Here is a 22,500-nt window from a genome sequence, read left to right as displayed (position 1 = left end):
CTGAATACTTCTAGTGGAAACATTCTCCTGTGTACAGTTGAGAGCTGCTCGACCAGAGAGTTACTCCTCCTATCTGCAGCCTCCTGAGGAAGCCTAGTGCTCCTCCAGTGTCAGTGGGGTCCTCCAGGTTCCTCCGGGTAGTAAACGTGTCCCTCAAACCGCCGAGCAGCTGATCGTATTTCTCTCCTGGACTGCGGGATAAAGCACACAAAGCCTCTGATGCATAAAATAAAAAACCTGAGCTCACAACTCATCAGGCGGAAGGACAGATCAGTGGAAGGCTACATCTGTGTGTGTGTGTGTGTGTGTGCGTGCGTGCGTGCGTGCGTGCGTGCGTGCGTGTGTGTGTGTGTGTGTCGTTTAGGCCTATTATGTGTATTTCTCAGTATACAGTGTCCTGTGTAGGTAATGGGATAGTTACTTTTGACCTTAAGTAGGTGGATGATATATACAGCGTTGTAATTTGTATAAAAGCTGACAATCTATTCTTTAAGATCAAAGTAATTGTTTGATTTCAAATACAAATTTAGAGCCGAGAAGAAAAGAGGAGAGGAGATTAGAAAAAACACTTCACTGTCCCATTACTTACGCAGGACACTGTATGTGTGTGTGTGTGTGTGTGTGTGTGTGTGTGTGTGTGTGTGTGTGTATGTCTGTATGTACTGTATATGTGTGTGTGTGTGTATGTGTGTGTCTATGCGTATGTGTGTGTGTGTGTGTGTGCGTGTGTGTGTGTATGTGTGTGTCTATGCGTATGTGTGTGTGTGTGTGTAACGTGTGTATATGTGTGTGTGTGTGTGTGTGTGCGTGTGTATGTATGTGTGTGCGTATGTGTGTGCGTGCGTGTGTGTGTGTGTGTGTGTATATGTGTGTGTGTGTGTGTGTGTGTGTCTGTGTGTGCGAGTGTATGTGTGTGTGTGTGCGCATGTATATATGTGTGTGTGTGTGTGTGTGTGTGTGTGTCTGTATGTGTGTGTCTGTATGTGTGTGCGTATGTGTGTGCGTGCGTGTGTGTGTGTGTATGTCTAGGTTTGTATGTATTTGTGTGCGTGTGTGTGCGTGTATGTCTGTATGTATGTGTGTGTGTGTGTCTGTATGTATGTATGTGTGTTTGTGTGTGTGTGTGTATGTGTGTGCGTGTGTGTGTGTGTATCTCTGTATGTCTCAATGTGTGTATGTGTGTGCGTGTATCTCTGTATGTCTCTATGTGTGTGTGTGTGTGTGCGTGTGTGTCTCTATGTGTGTATGTGTGTGTGTGCGTGCGTGTGTTATTTATGTATCACTCCACTCCGTCAGAGCTCCAGATGTTCGGGGGTCACAGGAGTGCCGGGCTCCCCCACACGTGTCCAGGTGTGGCCTCCACTGAGGGAGGTTAGGAGAGGGAGGTTGGGGGAAGAAGGAAGGAATGAGGGTTTGGCCGGGGAGGGGTGATGGTGTACAACTGGTAGAGGTCTCGGTTGAAGGCAGAGCCAGTGGTGTAGTCTACATGACTACGCCATATACCCACTAGGAAAGGCCAAGGATTTCCATATACCCAAATGTGTGAGGATACGTAACAGCGTTTTGTGAACTTTCACTTTCATTCCTAAAATTCACCCCGTCTGTGTTACGAAGCACTTGACTTTTGGACCATTGGGACTGACTATAGCGTCATACACCATCAACGGGGGGGAGATGCGACATGAAATATGTCAAAATGTAGCACTATCATGCACAGATCAATATGTATATATAACGTCAGACAGGGAGCGCAGATTTATTTTCATGCCGTTCCGAAATGAACGATATGAGGCTGGGAGGGAAAATCACAGTATACCACTAGAAAACACTAGACTACACCCACTGGTTGAAGGGGAGAGGTTTGGGTGGTGGTGGTGTAGAAGGTTTGGTTGGAGGGAGGGAAGGGTAACCGGGCAGTAGAGGCGAGGGTGGAGGAAGATGTCCTCTCCTCCTTATCTCTCCTCCATGTTTACCCAGATTCCTGCCCCCAGATACACACACACACACATACACACACACACACACACACCAGATTCCTGCCCCCAGATACCATCAGTAAATAAGCGGCTGGGGAGACGTGCTCTGGGACGCCGCCAAGAATTACCCCCCCCCCCCCTCCCCCCTTACACACACGCATATACACACATATACATGCGCACATGCACACACACACACACATACACACATACACACATACACACATACACGCACGCCCATGCATACACACACAATTCCCAGGAGAGGTCTAGGGGACAGGGGTACGGAGGCTCTGAGGCGGGGGGGGAGGTTTTTCTAGAACAGTAGATTACATTAGAGCATTCTAGAACACTCTAGAACAGTAGAGTACATTAGAGCAGGCCTGGCTACGACTAGCCTAAAACTGAGTAAAATCTGCAGCTAAATATAATGTCCAAAAGTTTCAGAAGAATTGGAAATAAAATACTGAAGAATAGAGGACGGGTTTAGAATAAGACACATACAGTATGTACTCCCAAGTACACCTTCAGATGGTTATGGACATTGAAGAGAACTCAATACCAGTGGTGACATGTTAACACAAGTAAACTTGACATTATATCTGACTCCAGAAGATAGATACAGTATGTCATGGTTAATAATGATTGATAACGCTTTGCTCATCCCTGTGACAAACAATCGATCATCTCAGAGCCTAGATTCCATTGAGAATACCCAAAGTGCTATTTTATAGCGCCCTCAATTTAAGATAAAACTCTCAAACCGATATCTGAAGCTGAGGAATTGACGATAACGATGACAACATAATGGGAGAACCTGGTCACGATCATGTCGTACTGTGTTAGGAGAACCTTTATCTAACCTTTATCTAGCGGCCAACATCAAATTAATTAAGAAGAATGAGAATAGAGTATCAACTAAATAACCAATAACAGTTTCAAAGCAACATATGACTGTACGTTTTATCCATGCTTTTAACGTGTATCAAGGACAGCATGGGACAGTAACTCAAAGGACATCTTGCTCCGGTCATTTGACCCCTGTGAGTAAAAAAACATTCTATCTTTGCACTCAATCAAATTCAAGACCCTCCTTTCATGACTTTTCCTAGATATGTGCGTTCTACCACCCAGTATCCTTACATTTTCTAAATCACATCAGGATAAGCTAGTATAAAGCTATTTTGCTGTTTTTCTGTGTAGGAAGCAGGCTAATTTACAAGCGGCCAACTAGTGGTCGTTGTGTGTATGTAGCAGATTTACATTCTAAAGAGGGGGTCATTTGACTCTTTTAGTAGGTAAAGAGGCACGGCTGTTCTAGTGTTAAATATCATTCCCAACAAAAGGACATAGGTGTGAGACACATGACAATGGCATAGGAATTAACAAATGGCTAAATGTGATTTCTTCAGGATGTCTGCCAGGCTGTAAACAGGTATACACATCTAAATCATGGCTGGCACCACTAAATCCGTCTGCAGTTAGTGTAGACCAACTATAAATTCTTAGTAATTGGAACTCGGTTCAACAGTCTAGCCCTTGTTACTGTCCGTCTCTCATTCTCCTCCCCACCTCTCTCTCTCCCTCTCTCTCCCCCCCTCTCTCTCTCTCTCTCTACAACCTTTCTTCCTCCATGCTCCCCAGTAAGGGATGACATCATCCTCAGTCTCATTGATAAAGACAGTGAAAGGCAGTTTGATGAACTTTAATACTATCAAGCACTCTTTAACTCCCTCTCCACCTCTCTCTCTCTTGTCTCTCTCTCTATCTATCTCTCTCTCCCTCAATCTCTCTCCTCCCCCTCTCTCTCTCTCTCTTGTCTCTCCTTCACCTCTCTCTCTCCCTCAATCTCTCTCCCTCAATCTCTCTCTCCCTCAATCTCTCTCTCTATCTCTCTCTCTCTCAATCTCTCTCTCTATCTCTCTCTCAATCTCTCTCTCTATCTCTCCCTCAATCTCTCTCTCCACCTCTCTCTCTCTTGTCTCTCCTCCACCTCTCTCTCTCCCTCAATCTCTCTCTCTATCTCTCTCTCTCCCTCAATCTCTCTCTCTGTCTCTCTGTCCCCCCGTCTCTCTCTCGCTGCGACAGAGTGATGAGGTGACAGCAGAGAGCAGACAATGTCGGGTTACCCTGGTTATTTTGGAGGGGATGAGCGTCTCCTCCTCGGCAGTCTCTCCCTCCCCAGGCTCCAGACTGAGCCCCCGCTGATGATTCACCGGCGTGCGTGACGAGGGGTGACGACCCCAATTTGAAAGAGGGAGGAGGATGAGGAGGAGAAGAAGGAGGATGAGGATGAGAGGAGGGTGAAGAGGAGGAGGAGGGGATGGAGATACCTACGTCAGTAGTTCTCGCTAATGGGCAGATGTCCTTGTCCCTGACACAAGTAAATCAGTCTCCCGAGGAGGAGAGAGACAGGGGGAGAAAGAGGAAGGGAGGGAGGAAGGGAGGGAGGAAGGGAGGGAGGGAGGAAGGGAGGGAGGGAGGGAGGGAGAGAGAGAGAGAGGGAGGGAGGGAGGGAGGGAGGGAGGGAGGGAGGGAGGGAGGGAGGGAGGGAGGGAGAGAGGGAGGGAGGGAGGGAGGGAGGGAGAGAAAGAGAAAGACAGAGATTGAGATTGCAGTCTGCTAACGAGGGGAGGGGGTGGGCGTGTGTGAGTGTGTGTGCGTGCGTGTGCGTGTGTGAGTGAAATTATAAGCAATTAGGTTTGCCTCCGAGCCCACCTCCTCGAAAAACGTTCGTTTGATGATGTGAAAGAAAGGGGGGTCGGGGGGATGAGGGGGTGGTGGGAGGGGGGGGGGGGAATGGAGGGGGGGGACTGAGTGTTGGGAATCGTCCTCCCTTCCGTTCTTGTGGGAAGCGTCTGAAGATCATTGCGGCGCTTTTTGCAGCCACAACCAGAGAGTTAATGACCACAGGGAAAGAAAAAAAAACCTTCACAAGCGATTAAATTAAGCCGCTAGATTAAATAGCTTTACACGAGTACCACTTCGTGAGCTTAGAATGATAAGGTTCTATCTCCGTCTAGGGCGGTTCAGAGATATTGAGCGTCAAAGTTTTTACATTCCATTATGTTTTGTGAGACGGAACCTTTGTATTTTTATGAATTACTAACTAAAAAATGTCAACATTTAAAAAATAACACCACACAGGCATTAATAAACACCTAATGGATCAGATTATGTAAAAAACTCAATTTTGACAAAATTGGAGATAGAACCTTATAATTCTAAGCTCACGACTTCTCACTGCCAGGGCAGCCTCCCCTGTACACAGAACACCACACAGCTCCTTCACACCCACGTCACTGTAACCTGATGTAGTCATTTTTTATGGGGCACTGAAAAAAATAGTCACTGTTGCTGCTCATCAAACAGGAATGTTATTCGACATTCGACATTTCGTGGCGTTAGAATTCTAAGGTTCTATCCCCATTTTTGTCAAAATGTAGTTTTTTTTACATAGTCTGATCCATTAGGTGTTTATTAATGCCTGTGTGGTGTTATTTTTAAAATGTTGACGTTTTTTAAGTTAGTAATTCATAAAATACAAAGGTTCCATCTCACAAAACATAATGGAATGTAAAAACTTTGATGCTCAATATCTCTGAACTACCCTAAACGGAGATAGAACCTTATCATTCTAAGCTCACGGAATGTTATTCGACATTCTACATTCGACAGTTTATGCAGGCATAGCTTAGGGAGTCAGGGTTGGGTCTTTGCCCACACCGAGGTCAAACAGGAAACCGCCTCTCAGATATTGCCTGTCTACGTCCTGTTTTTGTCTAATTAAAGGATCGGGGGCAGTGAGATGTCAGGACCAGCGGTGAGTAGTCGGTGTTGTCTGAAGGTCGGACCTGTCGGACCTCCTGGCCTGAAGACCGGCTGTGATTCGGTCGTAGACAATCACCGCCGTGCTGATGTTCAGTATAACAGCACAGCCTCGAGTGTGATATTGCTTTTATACAACAGTTCTACAGCGCAATTTATTAGTTAACAGTAATAAGCGACAGCAGATTTGTATGTGACAGCTGCTGGTGAAAGGGGGTAACAGGTCGGCAGCCGATTTATGGACTGCACTTATATAGCTATGCCTTTATCCAAAGCGCTTTACAACGGCCTCTCATTCACCCATTCACACACACATTCACACACCAATGGTGGTAAGCTGCCATGCAAGGCACCGGCCCGCTCACTGGGAACAATTTGGGGTTCAGTGTCTTGCCCAAGGACGCTTCAACATGTGGCCAGCCGGGGCTCGAACCGCCGATCTGCCGACCTTGCGATCATTAGACGGCGGCTCTACCTCCTGAGACACAGCCACCCCTAATGTTTGGACTTTTTGGGGGGAAACCAGTCCTGATGTTTCTTGCCTCTGTGCTGAGAGAAGCCCACGTCTTCTCCATGGGCTCCTCTGAACTCAGGAGAGGCTCAGCCTCTCACACACATACACACATAGGCACGCACGGGCACACACACACAAATGGCAGCCGCGTTTTCTCACCTGATTAGCTAGAAGGTGGGATGTCGCTTGCCTGGGAATCTGTCCGACCAATCAGCAGACAGAACCCACGGTCGGTGGAGGGTCGTCAGCGTTACAGTCAGACACTCATTAGCAGCATCTTCCTGTGTTTAGTCCTGTGGGAGTGGGAGTGGGACCAGTAAGGGCTCGCTAGGCTTTGATGTAGATAAACGAAGATAACTTTAATCTCCCCCACTAATTAGGTATCCTCCACCGCCACCCCGCCATCTCTTCCTGTCTAGACAGGAGTACATGGGACACCCCCCCCAAACCCCCCTTGCCCTTTATGCGCCCCTTCCTGTGAGATGGCACAGTGATTAAAAGTACCTGCTTGCTCTAACTGCTGTTTGTGATGCTGCTGTTTCAAATCCTGTTTTGTGGTGTTAGCATTAGCAACATAAACCTGTAAGCTCTAACAGTGTTCTTCAATGTATGTATCCTACACAAATATATATATATGTGGGAATACGGTACATGTGGGAAAACTAGGGTTAGGGTTAGGTGCTAGGGTGCTACGCTTAGGGTTAGGGTCAGACATGCCGGCATGTACCAAGTCGACGTAGCAGCACCTAACCCTAACTCTATTTTTCCCACATGTACCGTAACATAAATATTGGACAGACTGTTGAGTAATCATGTAGACTTGTGAGCGCGGTTAGAGGCCTCACAGGCCTGAGTGAGGCTGTTGTTTGGGTTTGGGACCAGACCCCCGCCGCCCCCCGGGGTCTCTCTCCTGGCACGCTCCCCCGCGCGGGGCTTTATCTCCCTGGCCACTTGAGCCTGGGAAGTGAGGCTGCCGCGCTGAGCGCCAGGGCTCGCACAATCACTGGAGCCCCTCCAACATTCCCCCGACAGACTAGTCAAACAAACCGACAGGGCCTGCTGCTGCTGCCCCCGTCCGTGACTCAGTCCTCCCCCTGTCTGTCTGTCTGTCTGCCGCACCATGCCACAATGGGGCACATACCAGTAAACATCCCCCCCCCCCCCCCCAACCCTAGCGGGAGCTTGGCTAATGGAGGTCGCTGAGACTGTAATGGTAAACAGACTGACTTATATAGCACCTTGTTCTAAATGGAATGGTAAATGGACTGCACTTATATAGCGCCTTATTCCAAAGCGCTTTACAACGGCCTCTCATTCACCCATTCACACACACATTCACCTTCACCCACCAATGGCGGCAAGCTGCCATGCAAGGCGCCGGCCCGCTCATTGGGAGCTATTAGGGGTTCAGTGTCTTGCCCAAGGACACCTCGACATGTGGCCAGCCGGGGCTCGAACCGCCGATCTGCCGACCTTGCGATCATTAGACACCGGCTCTACCTCCTGTGCCACAGCCGCCCCACAGTAGTAGTCACCTAACGGGAGCTTGGCTGATGGAGGTCGCTGAGATTGTAACGGTAAACAGACTGACTTATATAGCGCCTTGTTCTAAAGCACTTTACAACGGCTCTCTCGTTCACTTCACACACTGATGGCGGCAAGCTGCCACGCAAGGCGCCGGCCCGCTCATTGGGAGCAATTTGGGATTCAGTGTCTTGCCCAAGGACACCTCCTTGACGTGTCGGCAGCCGGGGTTCGAACCGCCGCTCTGCCTGCCTACCTTGCGACCATTAGACGCCAGCTCTACCTCCTGCGCCACAGCCGCCCATAGATTGTCAACGTCATCATGCTTTTAATCATGAAATGTCATGAAATCAAGTGTTTAACTGTGGGTAGAGTGGGTGGATATGGAGACATTCCTTTATCAACTCAAAAGACCTCCAATTAACTATAACATTTGGCAAAATACAATGCAATGCACATGCTACAGGCTACCCAATAGTAAAGCAGACCCTTGGGGAGACTGTTTCTCAACATATTTGTGAGGCATTAGAGATTACAATGTTTCCCTTCCCATGTACATACATACATTTACGTACCACTTTACCCTATTATACTGAGCCAATTACCACTATTGCGCTATTGTCATTGTTCATATTGTATTCCACCCCTGTACATTGTACCGCACATTTCAAATCTTTTATCTAGTATTTTTTGTATATATAGTTATTTTTTAATCTTGTCGTATTATATTGTTATTTATTGTTTTTGTTTGCTATGCACCGTGGATGAGAGGGAAACGCAATTTCAGCCCTCTGTATGTCTGTACATGAATGAATGAATGAATGAATGGTCTTTATTGTCATTGATATAGTACAGGTACCATACCGTACATATATTGGATTGACAATAAAGCTGACCATTTTGAGTTTGTTCACATAGCAGCACCATTTGCAGGAACATGTACTCACACCTGTGGTACGTTGGCTCTGACGTACTGATGAAGCTCCTGAAAGGGTTTTGCAACAAGCTGTTGGAGGATGAGGGGAGCTAAGCTGTTTCAGGTTTCATTGACTCTTCAACTGGGTGTGCGAATCGCTCGCCTGACTGCAGACTCACGTCCTCTGAACGATATTATATCCGTCTGGCTCGGCCCTGTGGTGGATTCAGGTAGTTAGACAAGGATGACACATTTACAGGGAATGACCATGATATCTCACGGGTAGAAAGTCAAACTTACTGAACTGAATTCAACCTTTGTTAACACAGCTAGGTTAGTCTTATAATAATAATAATAATAATAATAATAATAATACATTTTATTTATGTGCGCCTTTCAAGGCTCTCAAGGACACCTTACAAGACAGTTTAAAACCACATATCAAAACATTAAAATCAACAAAGCAGAATGAGATAAAAACAGCAAAATCAGATAAAACAACAAACTAAATACAGGAGATCAAACCAAGTAAGCCATTGTGAAAAGGTGTGTTTTAAGACTGGATTTGAAAAGTGGTGAGAGTGTCAATATTGCGTATGTTAGGTGGCAGAGAGTTCCAGAGTGTTAGGTGGCAGAGAGTTCCAGAGTGTTAGGTGGCAGAGAGTTCCAGAATGTTAGGTGGCAGAGAGTTCCAGAATGTTAGGTGGCAGAGAGTTCCAGCGTGTTAGGTGGCAGAGAGTTCCAGAATGTTAGGTGGCAGAGAGTTCCAGAGTGTTAGGTGGCAGAGAGTTCCAGAGTGTTAGGTGGCAGAGAGTTCCAGAGTGTTAGGTGGCAGAGAGTTCCAGAATGTTAGGAGACAGACAGAGAGTTCCAGTATGTTAGGTGGCAGAGAGTTCCAGAGTGTTAGGTGGCAGAGAGTTCCAGAGTGTTAGGTGGCAGAGAGTTCCAGAGTGTTAGGTGGCAGAGAGTTCCAGAGTGTTAGGTGGCAGAGAGTTCCAGAATGTTAGGTGGCAGAGAGTTCCAGAATGTTAGGTGGCAGAGAGTTCCAGAGTGTTAGGTGGCAGAGAGTTCCAGAATGTTAGGTGGCAGAGAGTTCCAGAATGTTAGGTGGCAGAGAGTTCCAGAGTGTTAGGTGGCAGAGAGTTCCAGAGTGTTAGGTGGCAGAGAGTTCCAGAATGTTAGGTGGCAGAGAGTTCCAGAGTGTTAGGTGGCAGAGAGTTCCAGAATGTTAGGTGGCAGAGAGTTCCAGAATGTTAGGTGGCAGAGAGTTCCAGAGTGTTAGGTGGCAGAGAGTTCCAGAATGTTAGGTGGCAGAGAGTTCCAGAGTGTTAGGTGGCAGAGAGTTCCAGAATGTTAGGTGGCAGAGAGTTCCAGAATGTTAGGTGGCAGAGAGTTCCAGAGTGTTAGGTGGCAGAGAGTTCCAGAGTGTTAGGTGGCAGAGAGTTCCAGAGTGTTAGGTGGCAGAGAGTTCCAGAGTGTTAGGTGGCAGAGAGTTCCAGAGTGTTAGGTGGCAGAGTTCCAGAATGTTAGGTGGCAGAGTTCCAGAGTGTTAGGTGGCAGAGAGTTCCAGAGTGTTAGGTGGCAGAGAGTTCCAGAATGTTAGGTGGCAGAGAGTTCCAGAATGTTAGGTGGCAGAGAGTTCCAGAGTGTTAGGTGGCAGAGAGTTCCAGAATGTTAGGTGGCAGAGAGTTCCAGAGTGTTAGGTGGCAGAGAGTTCCAGAGTGTTAGGTGGCAGAGAGTTCCAGAGTGTTAGGTGGCAGAGAGTTCCAGAGTGTTAGGTGGCAGAGAGTTCCAGAATGTTAGGTGGCAGAGAGTTCTTATTGATATTATAAATTAAAATATGAAATGTGCCTGTTTATCTGGAATGCCTTCTGCCTTCTCGAGAGATGTGGTCAGTAAAAATAATGTGAGTCGTTATCAGCCGCAGCAAATAACAAAAGACTGGAAACCTTGGGGCCCTTATATGGCAACTATTGAAAACACTGAAAATACATTCCTTACAAGTGACTGCCAACATTTCTAATGGGGGAACTTTTGGGCAGGGGCAAGGGTATTAAGTGTAGGTATTTTTGTAAGTTATCACAGACACTTGACAGGAAGTGAGAGAGGGCTACAAACAGGAAGGAGCGGAATGTGCTTCCTCTTGGCCAACGGTGTTAGACGGGGCAGATTCCTTGTACCATCGTGACAGCCCTCCCTCTCTCTCCTCCACCGAAACACACACACACACGCACGGATGTTTTTCCACTGGAATCAGGGAGAAGCAGGCGGCCAGGAAAGAGACACATTGAGAGAGCAGATAACGGTGACAGTGTGCCCCCTATGTACGCTACAAATTAAGCCGACTATGGGCCACTTTTTTCCTCACCAAAGTGATCTTTCATAACAGCCACGAACAGATGAACATTCACTCACAACTTGTTGTTGTTTTTAGCAGATGCACGATCGAGGGAGCACAGATCTGGAATCCAGTGTCTCCTACTGCCTCTGCAACCACCGCCACCACGGCCCGCCTGGCTATATGAAATTAACATTGGTCGTCCTTGTGCGGCTTCCTGATTGAATCACAAGGGGGCCTGATGATGTCACAGGGTTTCACTCATACTTCCAAGGAGAGGGGGGGGGGGGGGCTGGCTGAGGATGACTCATCCTCTCTCTGATGACTGTCTCCTACAAAGCATTCAGGATAATTCAGGTACAACAAGAGAGGGACAGAGAGAGTGGGTACGCCGGGCGGGCCCCGCCTAATGGCATTCCAACAAAATGATTTATCGGGGAAGGTTCACACACGCAAGAGATGAATCTTAACAATGACAAATGCTCAACAGTATTGGCTACTTGTGAGGATTGTTTCAGCTAAGGAACTAGAGGACCACAGTGGTGTCACAGGCCTATAACTCAGTACGTAAGTCGGAGGGGCATGTACGACATTACATGGATAGTTCTGTTCAATTAATTACTTTTTGGAGGGAGGATTGTTAATCTGGCATCTATGATAAATGCTTAAAGGCGCAATTCACAACCTTGTATTCATCATCCCTAGCACCATACCAGTGTCAGGTGAAAACGGTCATTTTCTAGGTTCTGTAGTGAAAAAGATTAGAATAGGTTTAAATTTGGGCAGCTGTAGCGCATGAGGTAGAGTCGCCGTCTAATGATCGCAAGGTTGGCAAATTGGCAGTTCGAGCCCCGGCTGGCCACATGTCAGTGTCCTTGGGCAAGACACTGAACCCCAAATTGCTCCCAGTGAGCGGGCCAGAGCCTTGCATGTGAATGTGTGTGTGAATGTGTGTGTGAATGGGTGAATGAGAGGCCGTTGTAAAGCGCTTTGGATAAAGGCTCCGTCGCGCAACACCGCCCCCGTCTGGTGCTGGAGTAACGGTGTCGGGCTCGAGGATCTCCTTTGGGGCTGCCGGCCACGGGGTCGTGCGGCGGATCCTACGCAATAGGCAGGGGATAATTGGATGCTAGGTTGGGTGCAATTGGATACCAAATTGGGTGAAAAAGGGATAAAATCGAAAAAAACCAACAACAACAAAAAAAGAATGTAAATCTGCTATTTACCAGAGACGGGGGCCTCGAGTCGGACTCAAGTCGCAAATTTTGAGGAGATCCAGCTTGATTAATTTCTGCATAAATAGATGTGGTCGGACTGCTTTCCTTGCAGGATCACATTTTTAAGACCTGACACCTAATTTTTAGACCGAATAACTGAAATGTAAGACCTTTTTAGGCCTTAGAAATCGGACTGCTGGATTTTAGACTTTAAGGCTTTTTAAGACCAGCGTGGGAACCCTGTAGTTTGAATAGGTTTTCATGGTTTGATGCAGCCTAATGTTTAATCATGTCAGTATTAATCTTATTCAGAGGGAACACTACACAACACAACACAATGCAAGTGACACATTTTTATTCAAAAGGAGGAAAACAATCTAAACAAACAAAACAAACATCAAAACTAAATAACCTTCAAACGACAAAGGAGTACGAGATAACATCCTGGCACCTGAGCAGAGCCTCTTTCTGCACTCCGATGGGCGTCTGGAGGTCAGACACCTGGAAGTTGAGAACGTCGATGTCAGAGGCTCCGAACTTGGCCTCCACCGTGACACTCTCGTACATACGGAACTGGACTTGCTTGTTCGTCATGGTGATCAGAGTTCTCAGGAAGCACTCTCTCAACACCGATCGCGTGCGCTGCTCCTCTCGGAGTTGGACTGAGTCTGTGGTTGTGTCAGCCGAGGCTGATATGGTGGTCGGACACAGGGCGATGAATCGGGGTGAGCTCGGGTCGAACCCGCGGCCGTTGGGGTCCGGGCCTCGCGGCAGGCGGAGCACAGGCACCGGGGTCCTCATCTCAAGGTGTGGCTCTCTCTGAAATGACAGAACAAGACATGAAAATAACACAACATAATGCACACTAAATGTGATCTGATGTAATGATCAGACTTTTCTTTCGAAAAATGTGAACAGAATATAGTCTCATAAACAAGATCAACCATTGCATTGTAGGTCAGCACAGGTGTTCTTAATCAGGTTGATTGGGAGGCGCATTGATACTGGAAATGCAGCCTGAACAGTGGGTTGTTGAGATATTTACCACTGTTGCTAGCCAATCAGAATCCAGTATCCAAACATGCTGTTGTAGAAAGGGGTATTTTTACATATAGTGCTCTTTAAAAGAAGCAAACTCACTTTGTTTTCCAAACATCTATACACATACATCTATAACAGCTTTACAACATTTTTTTTACTTGCAACAACAAACTCCTGAATGTACCCTGCACTTGTAGGCAGACCCCCATATTTTTGCAGCTTTTGCTTTTCTTGTACAACTACAGATTTCAGAAACCTGATTTCAAGCAGGTTTCATTTACCTGCACGCCACTGATATCTTTAATATACATTGTTTTCAAATACAGAAGAGATTTGTTGTTAATTCATTTGTCCACCTCTATTGTGTGTGTGTGTGTGTGTGTGTGTGTGTGTGTGTGTGTGTGTGTGTGTGTGTGTGTGTGTGTGTGTGTTGGAGTGTTTTGGGGCCACAAACAAACGTAAAGGAAATACGTAAAATAGGCTGCGTTCGTAAATTCGCTCTGAGAGCGCCGGAGCGCACACTGGCTTCGACGTCATAAAGGGACCAAGTCATTTGATTGGACAAGAGGCGTTCCATGAGTGCTGATCAGATTTCCACAGCGTGTTTACGAACGCAGCCATGGTTTACCAGTAAACCGAAGGCTGAGGGAGTCGGAAAACCTCCCAACACCGAGACCAGCAACACACACAGCCAGACCCACATCTCTGTTCACATCTTATCTGACCACTTTACTCAATAAGCGATGAACTAAAGAGTTCGTGAGTTTAGAATTATAAGGTTCTATCTCCGTTTAGGGTAGTTCAGAGATATTGAGCGTCAAAGTTTTTACATTCCATTATGTTTTGTGAGATGGAATCTTTGTATTTTATGAATTACTAACTCAAAAATGTCAACATTTAAAAAATAACACCACACAGGCATTAATAAACACCTAATGGATCAGGTTATGTAAAAAAAACTACATTTTGACAAAAATGGAGATAGAACCTTATAATTCTAACGTCACGAGTTGTCACTGACCCGAACTTGTTTAGTAGCCTAGCTAGACAGGCAGAGAACAGTGATCTAATAATGAATGAATGCAACATGATTATAAACAAACTTACCGACAATTGGTCAGACTAAAGGTCTTTTAAGATGGATAAACAGTTTTAAAAGCGTTCGTTTGCAGGCTTACCTTACCGGTGTGCAGTGAAAAGCAGAGTTGTTTGTCTCCCAGAAGCTGTGAGGCTAGGAGCTGGAGCAACACATGTTCACATTCTTCTTCTTCTCTCGGGTTTAACGGCAGATTGCTGCATCCTTAATGTCGCACTACTGCCACCTACTGGATGTAGCCAAATCCTACACTGTCCAGTTTGTCAAAGTCTAGATACATTTCAGTCCAGTTCTCTCGAGAAAGCTGACCAGACACTTAATAATAATAATAATAGACTTATATAGCGCTTTTATAGACACTCAAATGTGACACTCTCATGTTGGAAAACTGCCCTACGGCCCAGTTTCCGAAGAGAGGGGATCATGCTCTGCTGCAGGATGTCACAGTATATATTGGAATTCATGTGTCCCTCAATGAAATGCAGCTCCCCAGTGCCGGCAGCACTCATGCAGCCCCAGACCATGATGCTGCCACCACCATGCTTGACTGTAGGCAAAACACATTTGTCTTGGCACTCCTCACCAGGGTGCCGCCACACACGCCGGACACCATCTGACCCAAACAGGTTTATTTTGGTCTCATCAGACCACAGGACATGGTTCCAGTAACTCATGTTCTTCGATTCATTGTCTTCAGCAAACTGTTTGCGGGCTTTCTTTTGCATCGGTTTCAGAAGAGGCTTCTGTCTGGACGGCCATACAAACCGATTTGATGCAGTGTGCGGCGTATGGTCTGGGCACTGACAGGCTGACATCCCACTTCTGCAACCTCTGCAGCAATGCTGGAAGCACTCGCACGTCTATTTTTGGAAACCAACCTCTGGATATGACGCTGAGCACGTGGACTCAACTTCTTTGGTCGACCCTGGCGAGGCCGGTTCCGAGTGGAACCTGTCCTGGAAAACCGCTGTATGATCTTAGCCACTGTGCTGCAACTCATTTTCAGGGTGTTGGCAATCTTCTTATAGCCAAGGCCATCTTTGTGAAGCGCAATAATCCTTTTTTTCAGCCGCTCAGAGAGTTCCTTGCCATGAGGTGCCATGTTGTCCAGCATTCAGAGAGAATTGTGCCCAAAACACCAAATTTAACAGCCCTGCTTATCATTTACACCTGAATCCTTGTAACACTAACGAGTCACATGACACCAGGGCGGGAAAACAACATCATTGGGCACAATTAGGACATGTTCACTATGGGGTGTACTGTAGTGATCTGTTAGGCACTCTTCGGTGCCCTCTAGTGGTGAGGGGGGATGGATATGGCTGTGTTCGAAATGGCATACTAGCATACTGCATAGTACTGCTATCAACCAATTACTGTGAGACTACAGAGGAGATTCTCAGCTTTTATTTGATGGTTGTGTACATATTGGTGACATCATTCAGAAATGTTTCATGCACTGTTTAGTTTATGCACATAGCCCAAACCACTGGTGACCTTAGCAATCACAAACAAGCTTTCAAGCCAAGGCAGACTTCTACAGTGGATGACTGAAAACATGTTTCTTTTCAGTCCCTCCATCAGTCACGCTGCCCGATCACGTCTCTTCACGACACTGCTGATGGAATGACCTTCCCACGGCTGTCAGAACTGCAGAGTCACTACCCATCTTCCGTCGTAGACTGAAGACCTCCATCTCTTCAGGTTACACCTTAACTGCTCCTCCTGAGACATCAGCAACCATGCACACCTCCCTTCTCTCACTCCTGTATCTTTTCAGGTACATGTCATATCCAGCTCTGACACCTACCCAGGCTTCCAGACCCAGGAGCAGAGACCGGCGGGAACCACCACGTCACCCCAGCACCAACCCCAGGTTCCAACTCAGCGACCCCAAACCCCCTGTTCCGGGCCCCCCCCCCCCTACTCCAGGCCCCCAGCTACAGGCCCAGTCCCCTACCCGCCAACCCCCAACCCCCAGCCCGGAACAAGCTGAGAAGAGCCAGGGAGCTTTTTCCCTGGATAAGCTGTGTACAGGTTTTTCGCCTCTGCTTGCCTGCCATGCGCCGAGCTCTCTGGGCCTCTCCTCGGGGGCCTCCGGTCGGCCTGCGTGCTCGATCTGCTCCGCCGCTGGGGCGCCTGGTCCGGCTAGCCTCGTGAAGGGCTACAGGAGTCTGAGCCTGGTGGGCTGGGCCGGATGCGCCGGTGGTGGGGCGGGTCGGGTGAGTCGGGTGTGTGGGGTCCCTCGGGGGAGGGAGGTGGGGGAGCCACGGCTTTGCACTGGTGGGCAAACTGGATAGTAGTCGCTCTACAACTAGAGGGCTGCAGGGGAATTTTTTTCCCGGATGCACAGCGAACAGGTTTTTTTACCCCTGCCTCCTACCGACACTGGAACCTGGACACTGAACACTGAACACTGAACATTACACTACACTGGACAATACACTGAACACTGAGCACTTTAGTTAGTTTAATGTTGGTTGTTGTTGAATGTAATGTCTTAAATGTCTGATTGTTTGATTAATTGATTGTATATACGGTGTTGTGTTTTTATAAAAACCAATAAAAAACACCTGAGACATCTACTGCCCCCCAGCACTGTGTCTCCTGAAGACACCCACTTTTCTCCTTTACTGTGTCCCCTAAGACTTCTACTGCCCCCCTTGTACTGTTTTTCTCTTTCTCCAGTGTCTAAATAAAATAAAAACTTTTAAAAAGGCTAGGTTTAGAAGAAGGTGATAGAAGAAGGTTTTTCCTTCTATCAATGGCCCCGGGCCTGAGCTGGATTACTCTTCCTGCTACGACTGGTGGATTGATGATTCACTTGCTTAGTCAAATGTATTGATTGTAAGTCGCTTTGGAATAAGGCGAAAAAATGTAAAATGTAATGTTTCACTATCCCATTACTGACACAGGGACCCATATCGTCTTATCTAGATCCACTAAAAACAGGAGGGGGTCGTATCACTACAGTAAATCTAAGTTAGGCCAATATCCACTGAACAAACTTAGGGAGGAGAACTAATTTCAGCTTGTGTAGATTATAAAAAAGGTAATAAAAGGTGATTATGCAAGAGATAAGCTGTAAAATATACATTTCAATGTGGGAGGGGGGGGAGGAGAGAAGAGTGATAGAGCGAGAGAGAGAGGGGGGGGAGACAGAAGAGAGAGAGAGACAGAGAGAGAGAGAGAAAGGGAGAGAGAGAGACAGAGATAATTTAAAGTACAGACTAGTTGGTGAGGGATACCTGCATCTGTCTTCGGATGAACGGCATCCAAATCATCTGACAAAGGAGGACCTACGTTCATCTCCAGCAAAGCGTCGGAATGACCGAAGTTAAGAGAAAGATTTGACCTGGTAACTGTTGACCTGGCAACTGTCTCCCAGTGATTCTACATACTACTGAACCCGAAATAGACACTGCAGTTGCTTTTAACATTTACTCAAGTTGTTCATGTCGACTATATACATCGTCTATGAGTAGACATGAAGGAGGGCCATTCTTGCTGGTGTCCCTCTCTGTGTCTGAGCAGGAACACTGCTCGTTTCTGCCTCCTGGGGGCGCTCATCTCTCTCTACATGCTCGCTGGAGCGGTGGTCTTCTCTGCCCTGGAGACCCCCACCGAGCTGAGGGCTCAACGACGCTGGGAGAGGCGGCTGGAGGTGTTCAGTCACAAGCACGGGGTCAGTCTGGAGGACCTGAACGTCCTGCTGCGCCACTACGAGGAGGCGAACAGCGCAGGCGTCCGGATGGAGCCCCGCAAGGCCCGCTGGGACTTCTCGGGGGCCTTCTACTTCGTGGGCACGGTGGTCTCCACCATAGGTCAATAAGGGAGTTGGAAGGATGGACCATGTTACTGTTTCAATGTGGGAGGGGGGGAGGGGGGAGAGAGAGGGGGGTAGAGAGAGAGGGGGGTGAGACAGAGAGAGAGAGAGAGAGAGAGAGTGAGAGACAGAGAGAGAGAGAGAGAAAGTGAGAGAGAGACAGAGAGACGGAGACAGAGAGAGAGAGAGAGAGACAGACAGAGAGAGAGAGACAGAGAGAGAGAGACAGAGAGAGAGAGAGAGACAGAGAGAGAGAGAGAGACAGAGAGAGAGAGAGAGAGGGAGAGAGAGAGACAGAGAGAGAGAGAGAGAGAGACAGAGAGAGAGAGAGAGAGAGGGAGAGAGAGAGACAGAGAGAGAGAGAGAGAGAGACAGAGAGAGAGAGACAGAGAGAGAGAGGGAGAGAGAGAGAGAGAGTGTCTGTGTCTGGAGACAGTTCCTGCTCAGACATGGACCATGTTACTGTTTCTGTCTGCTGATCTGTCACAGTTGTTAGACCCACGGATTATGGGTTAGGGCCTAACCTCTCTAAGCGAGACTGTCAATCTACCCCCTCTGTAAACTGTGGTGTTGAATTTGTTAAACTGATTCTCATTCTTGTAATAATTTTATTTTTCAAGACTCCTGGTTTCTTCACCAAAGCGGTGTGGCCATGGGAAGTCCATTCGCTCCCTCCTTTGCCAATCTTTATATGTCCCTTTTTGAAGAGTTGTTCATTCACACTAACAATATCTTTACATCTATCATCTAACATATTTCTTTGTAACTTTATCTATCTATAGGGACTTCGATGTCACTCGGATCTCCTGTTATCTGACACACCAGCTTATGACACCCTTTTTCAGGTCTGATGTTTCAGCTGCACTGTGTAGATTTAGTGTCAATACTTTTTCAGCTCTGTTATTTAAGAGTCAGTCAGATTATGTGTTTCCCACCCAGGCTCCCCCCGCCTGTCTCTTTCTCTTTCTTTTCTTCTTTCAGGACTCACCTCACACATTAGGCTACATGTTATTTCTATCTAGCCTTCACCGCTAAATCTATTCATGTGCAAAGAATCTCACAGGTGCCATCTATTCAATTAGCCTACCTGACTATATAATGGATGTCTTACTGTGTGTTTGTATTCAAGACTTGACAAAGGCTACGGCCGAAACCGTTGTCCTATTAAACCACAATTTGCACTTTAATTTAGCATGGCCTAACATTACCAACAGCTTCATACATATTTGTCTAATGATTGGTTGCATTCAAGTCTTAATTACTGTTATCACCACACAATGCTGTGTTAGAGGTATGCACAGTATGCACAAGGTGTGTAGATGTGCTAAAGGGAAATTACAACATATAATTACAACAATCTATAAAAAAGCATGCAATGATAAAGCTACTATCTACTATTTTTACTGGCGAGAGACTATTTACCAGCCTCAATTTCAGAGGTGTAATGAACATTTACAGTCTCCCTCTAACACTGCTTTATCTCCCTGTCCTCTGTATCACCACGGAAACAGTGCGAGGGGGTTGACACAATCTGTGGATCAATTTCCTGTTTCAATAACCTGCATGTTTGCCCTCTATATAGACTCATTTGTGGCCGATGATGATTTTCTTTCTGGCAGAAAGACGGTGACATGTTTGATGATGAAAATACTGATACTAACTGAGACACCCTCTACCCCTCTCTCTCTACCGCTCCCCCCCCTCCCCCCTCTCCCTCTCTCTCTCTCGACCTCACTCCACCCTTCTCTCTCTCTCTCTACCACTCCCCCCCTCTCTCTCTCTCTCTCTCTCTCCACCTCACTCCACCCTTCTCTCTCTCTCTCTCTCTCTCTCTCTCTCTCTCTCTCTCTCTCTCTACCACTCCCCCCTCCCCCCTGTCCCTCTCTCTCCCTCCACCTCACTCCACCCTTCTCTCTCTCGCTCTCTGACAGGTTTCGGAATGACGGCTCCCTCCACCACTACGGGCAAAGCTCTCCTGGTGGTCTACGGCCTGATCGGCTGCTCAGCTACCCTCCTCTTCTTCAACCTCTTCCTGGAGCGAGTCATCACCATGCTGGGACTCCTCATGCGACGGTGTCACAGGAGGCAAACCCACAACGCCAGGCTGGCATCGGCCAGCAGCAGCAGCAGCAGCAACAACAACGGCACTCATCAAGAAGATGGAGGAGAGGACAGAAGCACTAAGGGTGGTGGCAAAGAAGGGTGGCAGCCGTCGGTGTATCACATCACCCTCATCCTCTTCGCTGCCTCCCTGGTGGTGACCTGTGGCGCTGCGGCTCTCTACTCGGCCATGGAAGGCTGGAGCTTCTTTGACGCCCTGTACTTCTGCTTCGTGACCTTCAGTACGATGGGCTTCGGGGACCTGGTGAGCGGACAGCAGGAGCACCAGGAGCCCCTCCTGGGTTACCAGATGGCCAACTGCCTCCTCATGCTCCTGGGCGCGTGCTGCACCTACTCCCTGTTCAACAGCATCTCTGTGGTCGTCAAGCAGGGCCTGGACTGGACCCTGGACAAACTGGTCCGTCTGCGGAGGTGCAACTGCCACAGCGGAGGATCTCACCGGCGGAGGCCGTGGTTTGCGGTCTGTTGTTGCGATGTTTCTAGGTTCTTCCATAGCGGCGATGAACCGGTGCAGTCACAAACAGGGAACGTTTCGGGCCATAACAACATAGTGAGGCCCGGTTTCTTAACCAACCCGATGGGGAAGTGCTTGTGTAGTGACGCCACGGTGGAGACAGTGTGCCACAGAGGCACAGACGTCGGCACCAGCTTAGCGGGGGCTGGCCAATGCGGGCACAGGCTACCCGGGGAGAACATGATCCATGTCTGACTCTGACCACCACCTTCATGTCTAATGTGACTTTTCAAAGGGGTAAATGGTAAATGGACTGCACTTATATAGCGCCTTTTTTTGCTGCTCCAAAGCTGCTCCAAAGCGCTTTACAACGGCCTCTCATTCACCCATTCACACATTCACACACCAATGGCGGCAAGCTACCATGCAAGGCGCCGGCCCGCTCACTGGGAGCAATTTTGGGGTTCAGTGTCTTGCCCAAGGACACTACGACATGTGGCCAGCCGGGGCTCGAACCGCCGATCTGCCAACCTTGCGATCGTTAAACGGCGACTCTACCTCCTGAGACACAAGGGATCTCTGTTGATACTGTCTACAATAGACCCTTAGTTTGCCTGAAGATAAACACAATAATTGTTCAATCTTTCCTATTGTAAATTAAGAAGATGTATCATATGCTGCAGCTCATGTAAGCTGCTTACAGGATGTGTGGCTTTTATAACTAATAAAGAGATCTATGTAATCTATAATCTGCAATTTGTGATACATTGTAATATTTTGGTCCGCACATCACATACACACACACACACACACACACACACACACAGGCATCTGTGCAGTCTCAAGTTGGACAATGTAGTGAAATTCGGACTGCAGGGCTTGAAAACATGGCCTTGACTAATCGTGTTGTACATCTTTTAAAAAATAACCACCCCAAAAGACAACCATCAACAAAACAGCATGTGCAATCAATACATCTCTCAAATAACATCATGAGTGACATGATACTACACACCTGCCGCACCCCTTCATATACTCCCTACGTCCCTGTGCACAGATGCATTGGCCCCGTCTGAAACATGTTTGGTTTCTAGTCGTTTTGGCTCTTCAACTTAAACACGGCCAACGGTAAAGGCTAAGGTGAAGCACCAATTCTCAGTCAGTAGCTGAGGTAAATGGACTGCACTTATATAGCGCCTTCATCCAAAGCGCTTTACAGCGGCCTCTCATTCACACATTCACACACCAATGGCGGCAAGCTACCATGCAAGGCGCCGGCCGGCCCGCTCACTGGGAGCAATTTGGGGTTCAGTCAGCGTCTTGCCCAAGGACACTTCGACATGTGGCCAGCCGGGGCTCGAACCGCCGATCTGCCAACCTTGCGATCATTAGATGGCGGCTCTACCTCCTGAGACACAGCCGCCCCAGCAGCCTGCCCTGAGGGCAGTAGGCGGTCTAGTGCCCTTTATTCTGTATGGGAAAAACAAGAAACAGGTGGATAATAAACTGAATCTGATCACTGAGTTACTCCTCATTCATTATGGAAGGAAGTAAATAGCATGAGGGGCCAAGAACCTCATCAGCATCTTTGTGGCGCATTGCTCTGGCTTAGGTCCACTTCTCCAACATACACAGCAGTTTTTTGCAGA

General features: G+C 47.6%; 2 protein-coding genes and 1 pseudogene across 3 annotated transcripts in view; 1 reads left to right on the top strand and 2 right to left on the bottom strand.

The window, feature by feature from the left end:
• Positions 1 to 10: 10 nt before the first annotated feature.
• Positions 11 to 22,500, bottom strand: part of LOC308170047 — a 25,032-nt pseudogene continuing 2,542 nt past the window's right edge. The window contains exons 3-4 of the transcript in view: positions 590 to 891; positions 11 to 191 (exon numbers count right to left, since the gene is read on the bottom strand). The product of the transcript in view is annotated as an uncharacterized misc_RNA (transcript). The remainder of the gene's footprint in view (positions 192 to 589; positions 892 to 22,500) is intronic.
• Positions 12,685 to 14,607, bottom strand: gemin7 (gem (nuclear organelle) associated protein 7). Its single transcript, XM_080545200.1, has 2 exons — positions 14,533 to 14,607; positions 12,685 to 13,132 (listed from the first exon to the last, which is right to left on the bottom strand). The coding sequence occupies exon 2, from the start codon at positions 13,112 to 13,114 to the stop codon at positions 12,728 to 12,730; it is 387 nt and encodes a 128-aa protein (XP_080401326.1). The 5' UTR covers positions 13,115 to 13,132; positions 14,533 to 14,607; the 3' UTR covers positions 12,685 to 12,727.
• Positions 17,938 to 21,106, top strand: LOC308170439 (potassium channel subfamily K member 13; the record flags this gene model as incomplete). The annotated part of the gene is made up of 2 exons (XM_080545229.1): positions 17,938 to 18,274; positions 20,208 to 21,106. The coding sequence occupies 2 exons, from the start codon at positions 17,938 to 17,940 to the stop codon at positions 21,104 to 21,106; spliced, it is 1,236 nt and encodes a 411-aa protein (XP_080401355.1).

Source organism: Nansenia antarctica, assembly GCF_963989245.1.
Source record: "Nansenia antarctica genome assembly, chromosome: 14".
In the NCBI taxonomy this organism is placed as follows: domain Eukaryota; kingdom Metazoa; phylum Chordata; class Actinopteri; order Argentiniformes; family Microstomatidae; genus Nansenia; species Nansenia antarctica.
This window is presented reverse-complemented; position numbering and strand designations above follow the sequence as displayed.

What these genes read in the sequence shown, in the direction of transcription:
- gemin7 (XM_080545200.1), bottom strand. Translation starts at nt 13,114, where the DNA reads ATGAGGACCCCGGTGCCTGTGCTCCGCCTGCCGCGAGGCCCGGACCCC.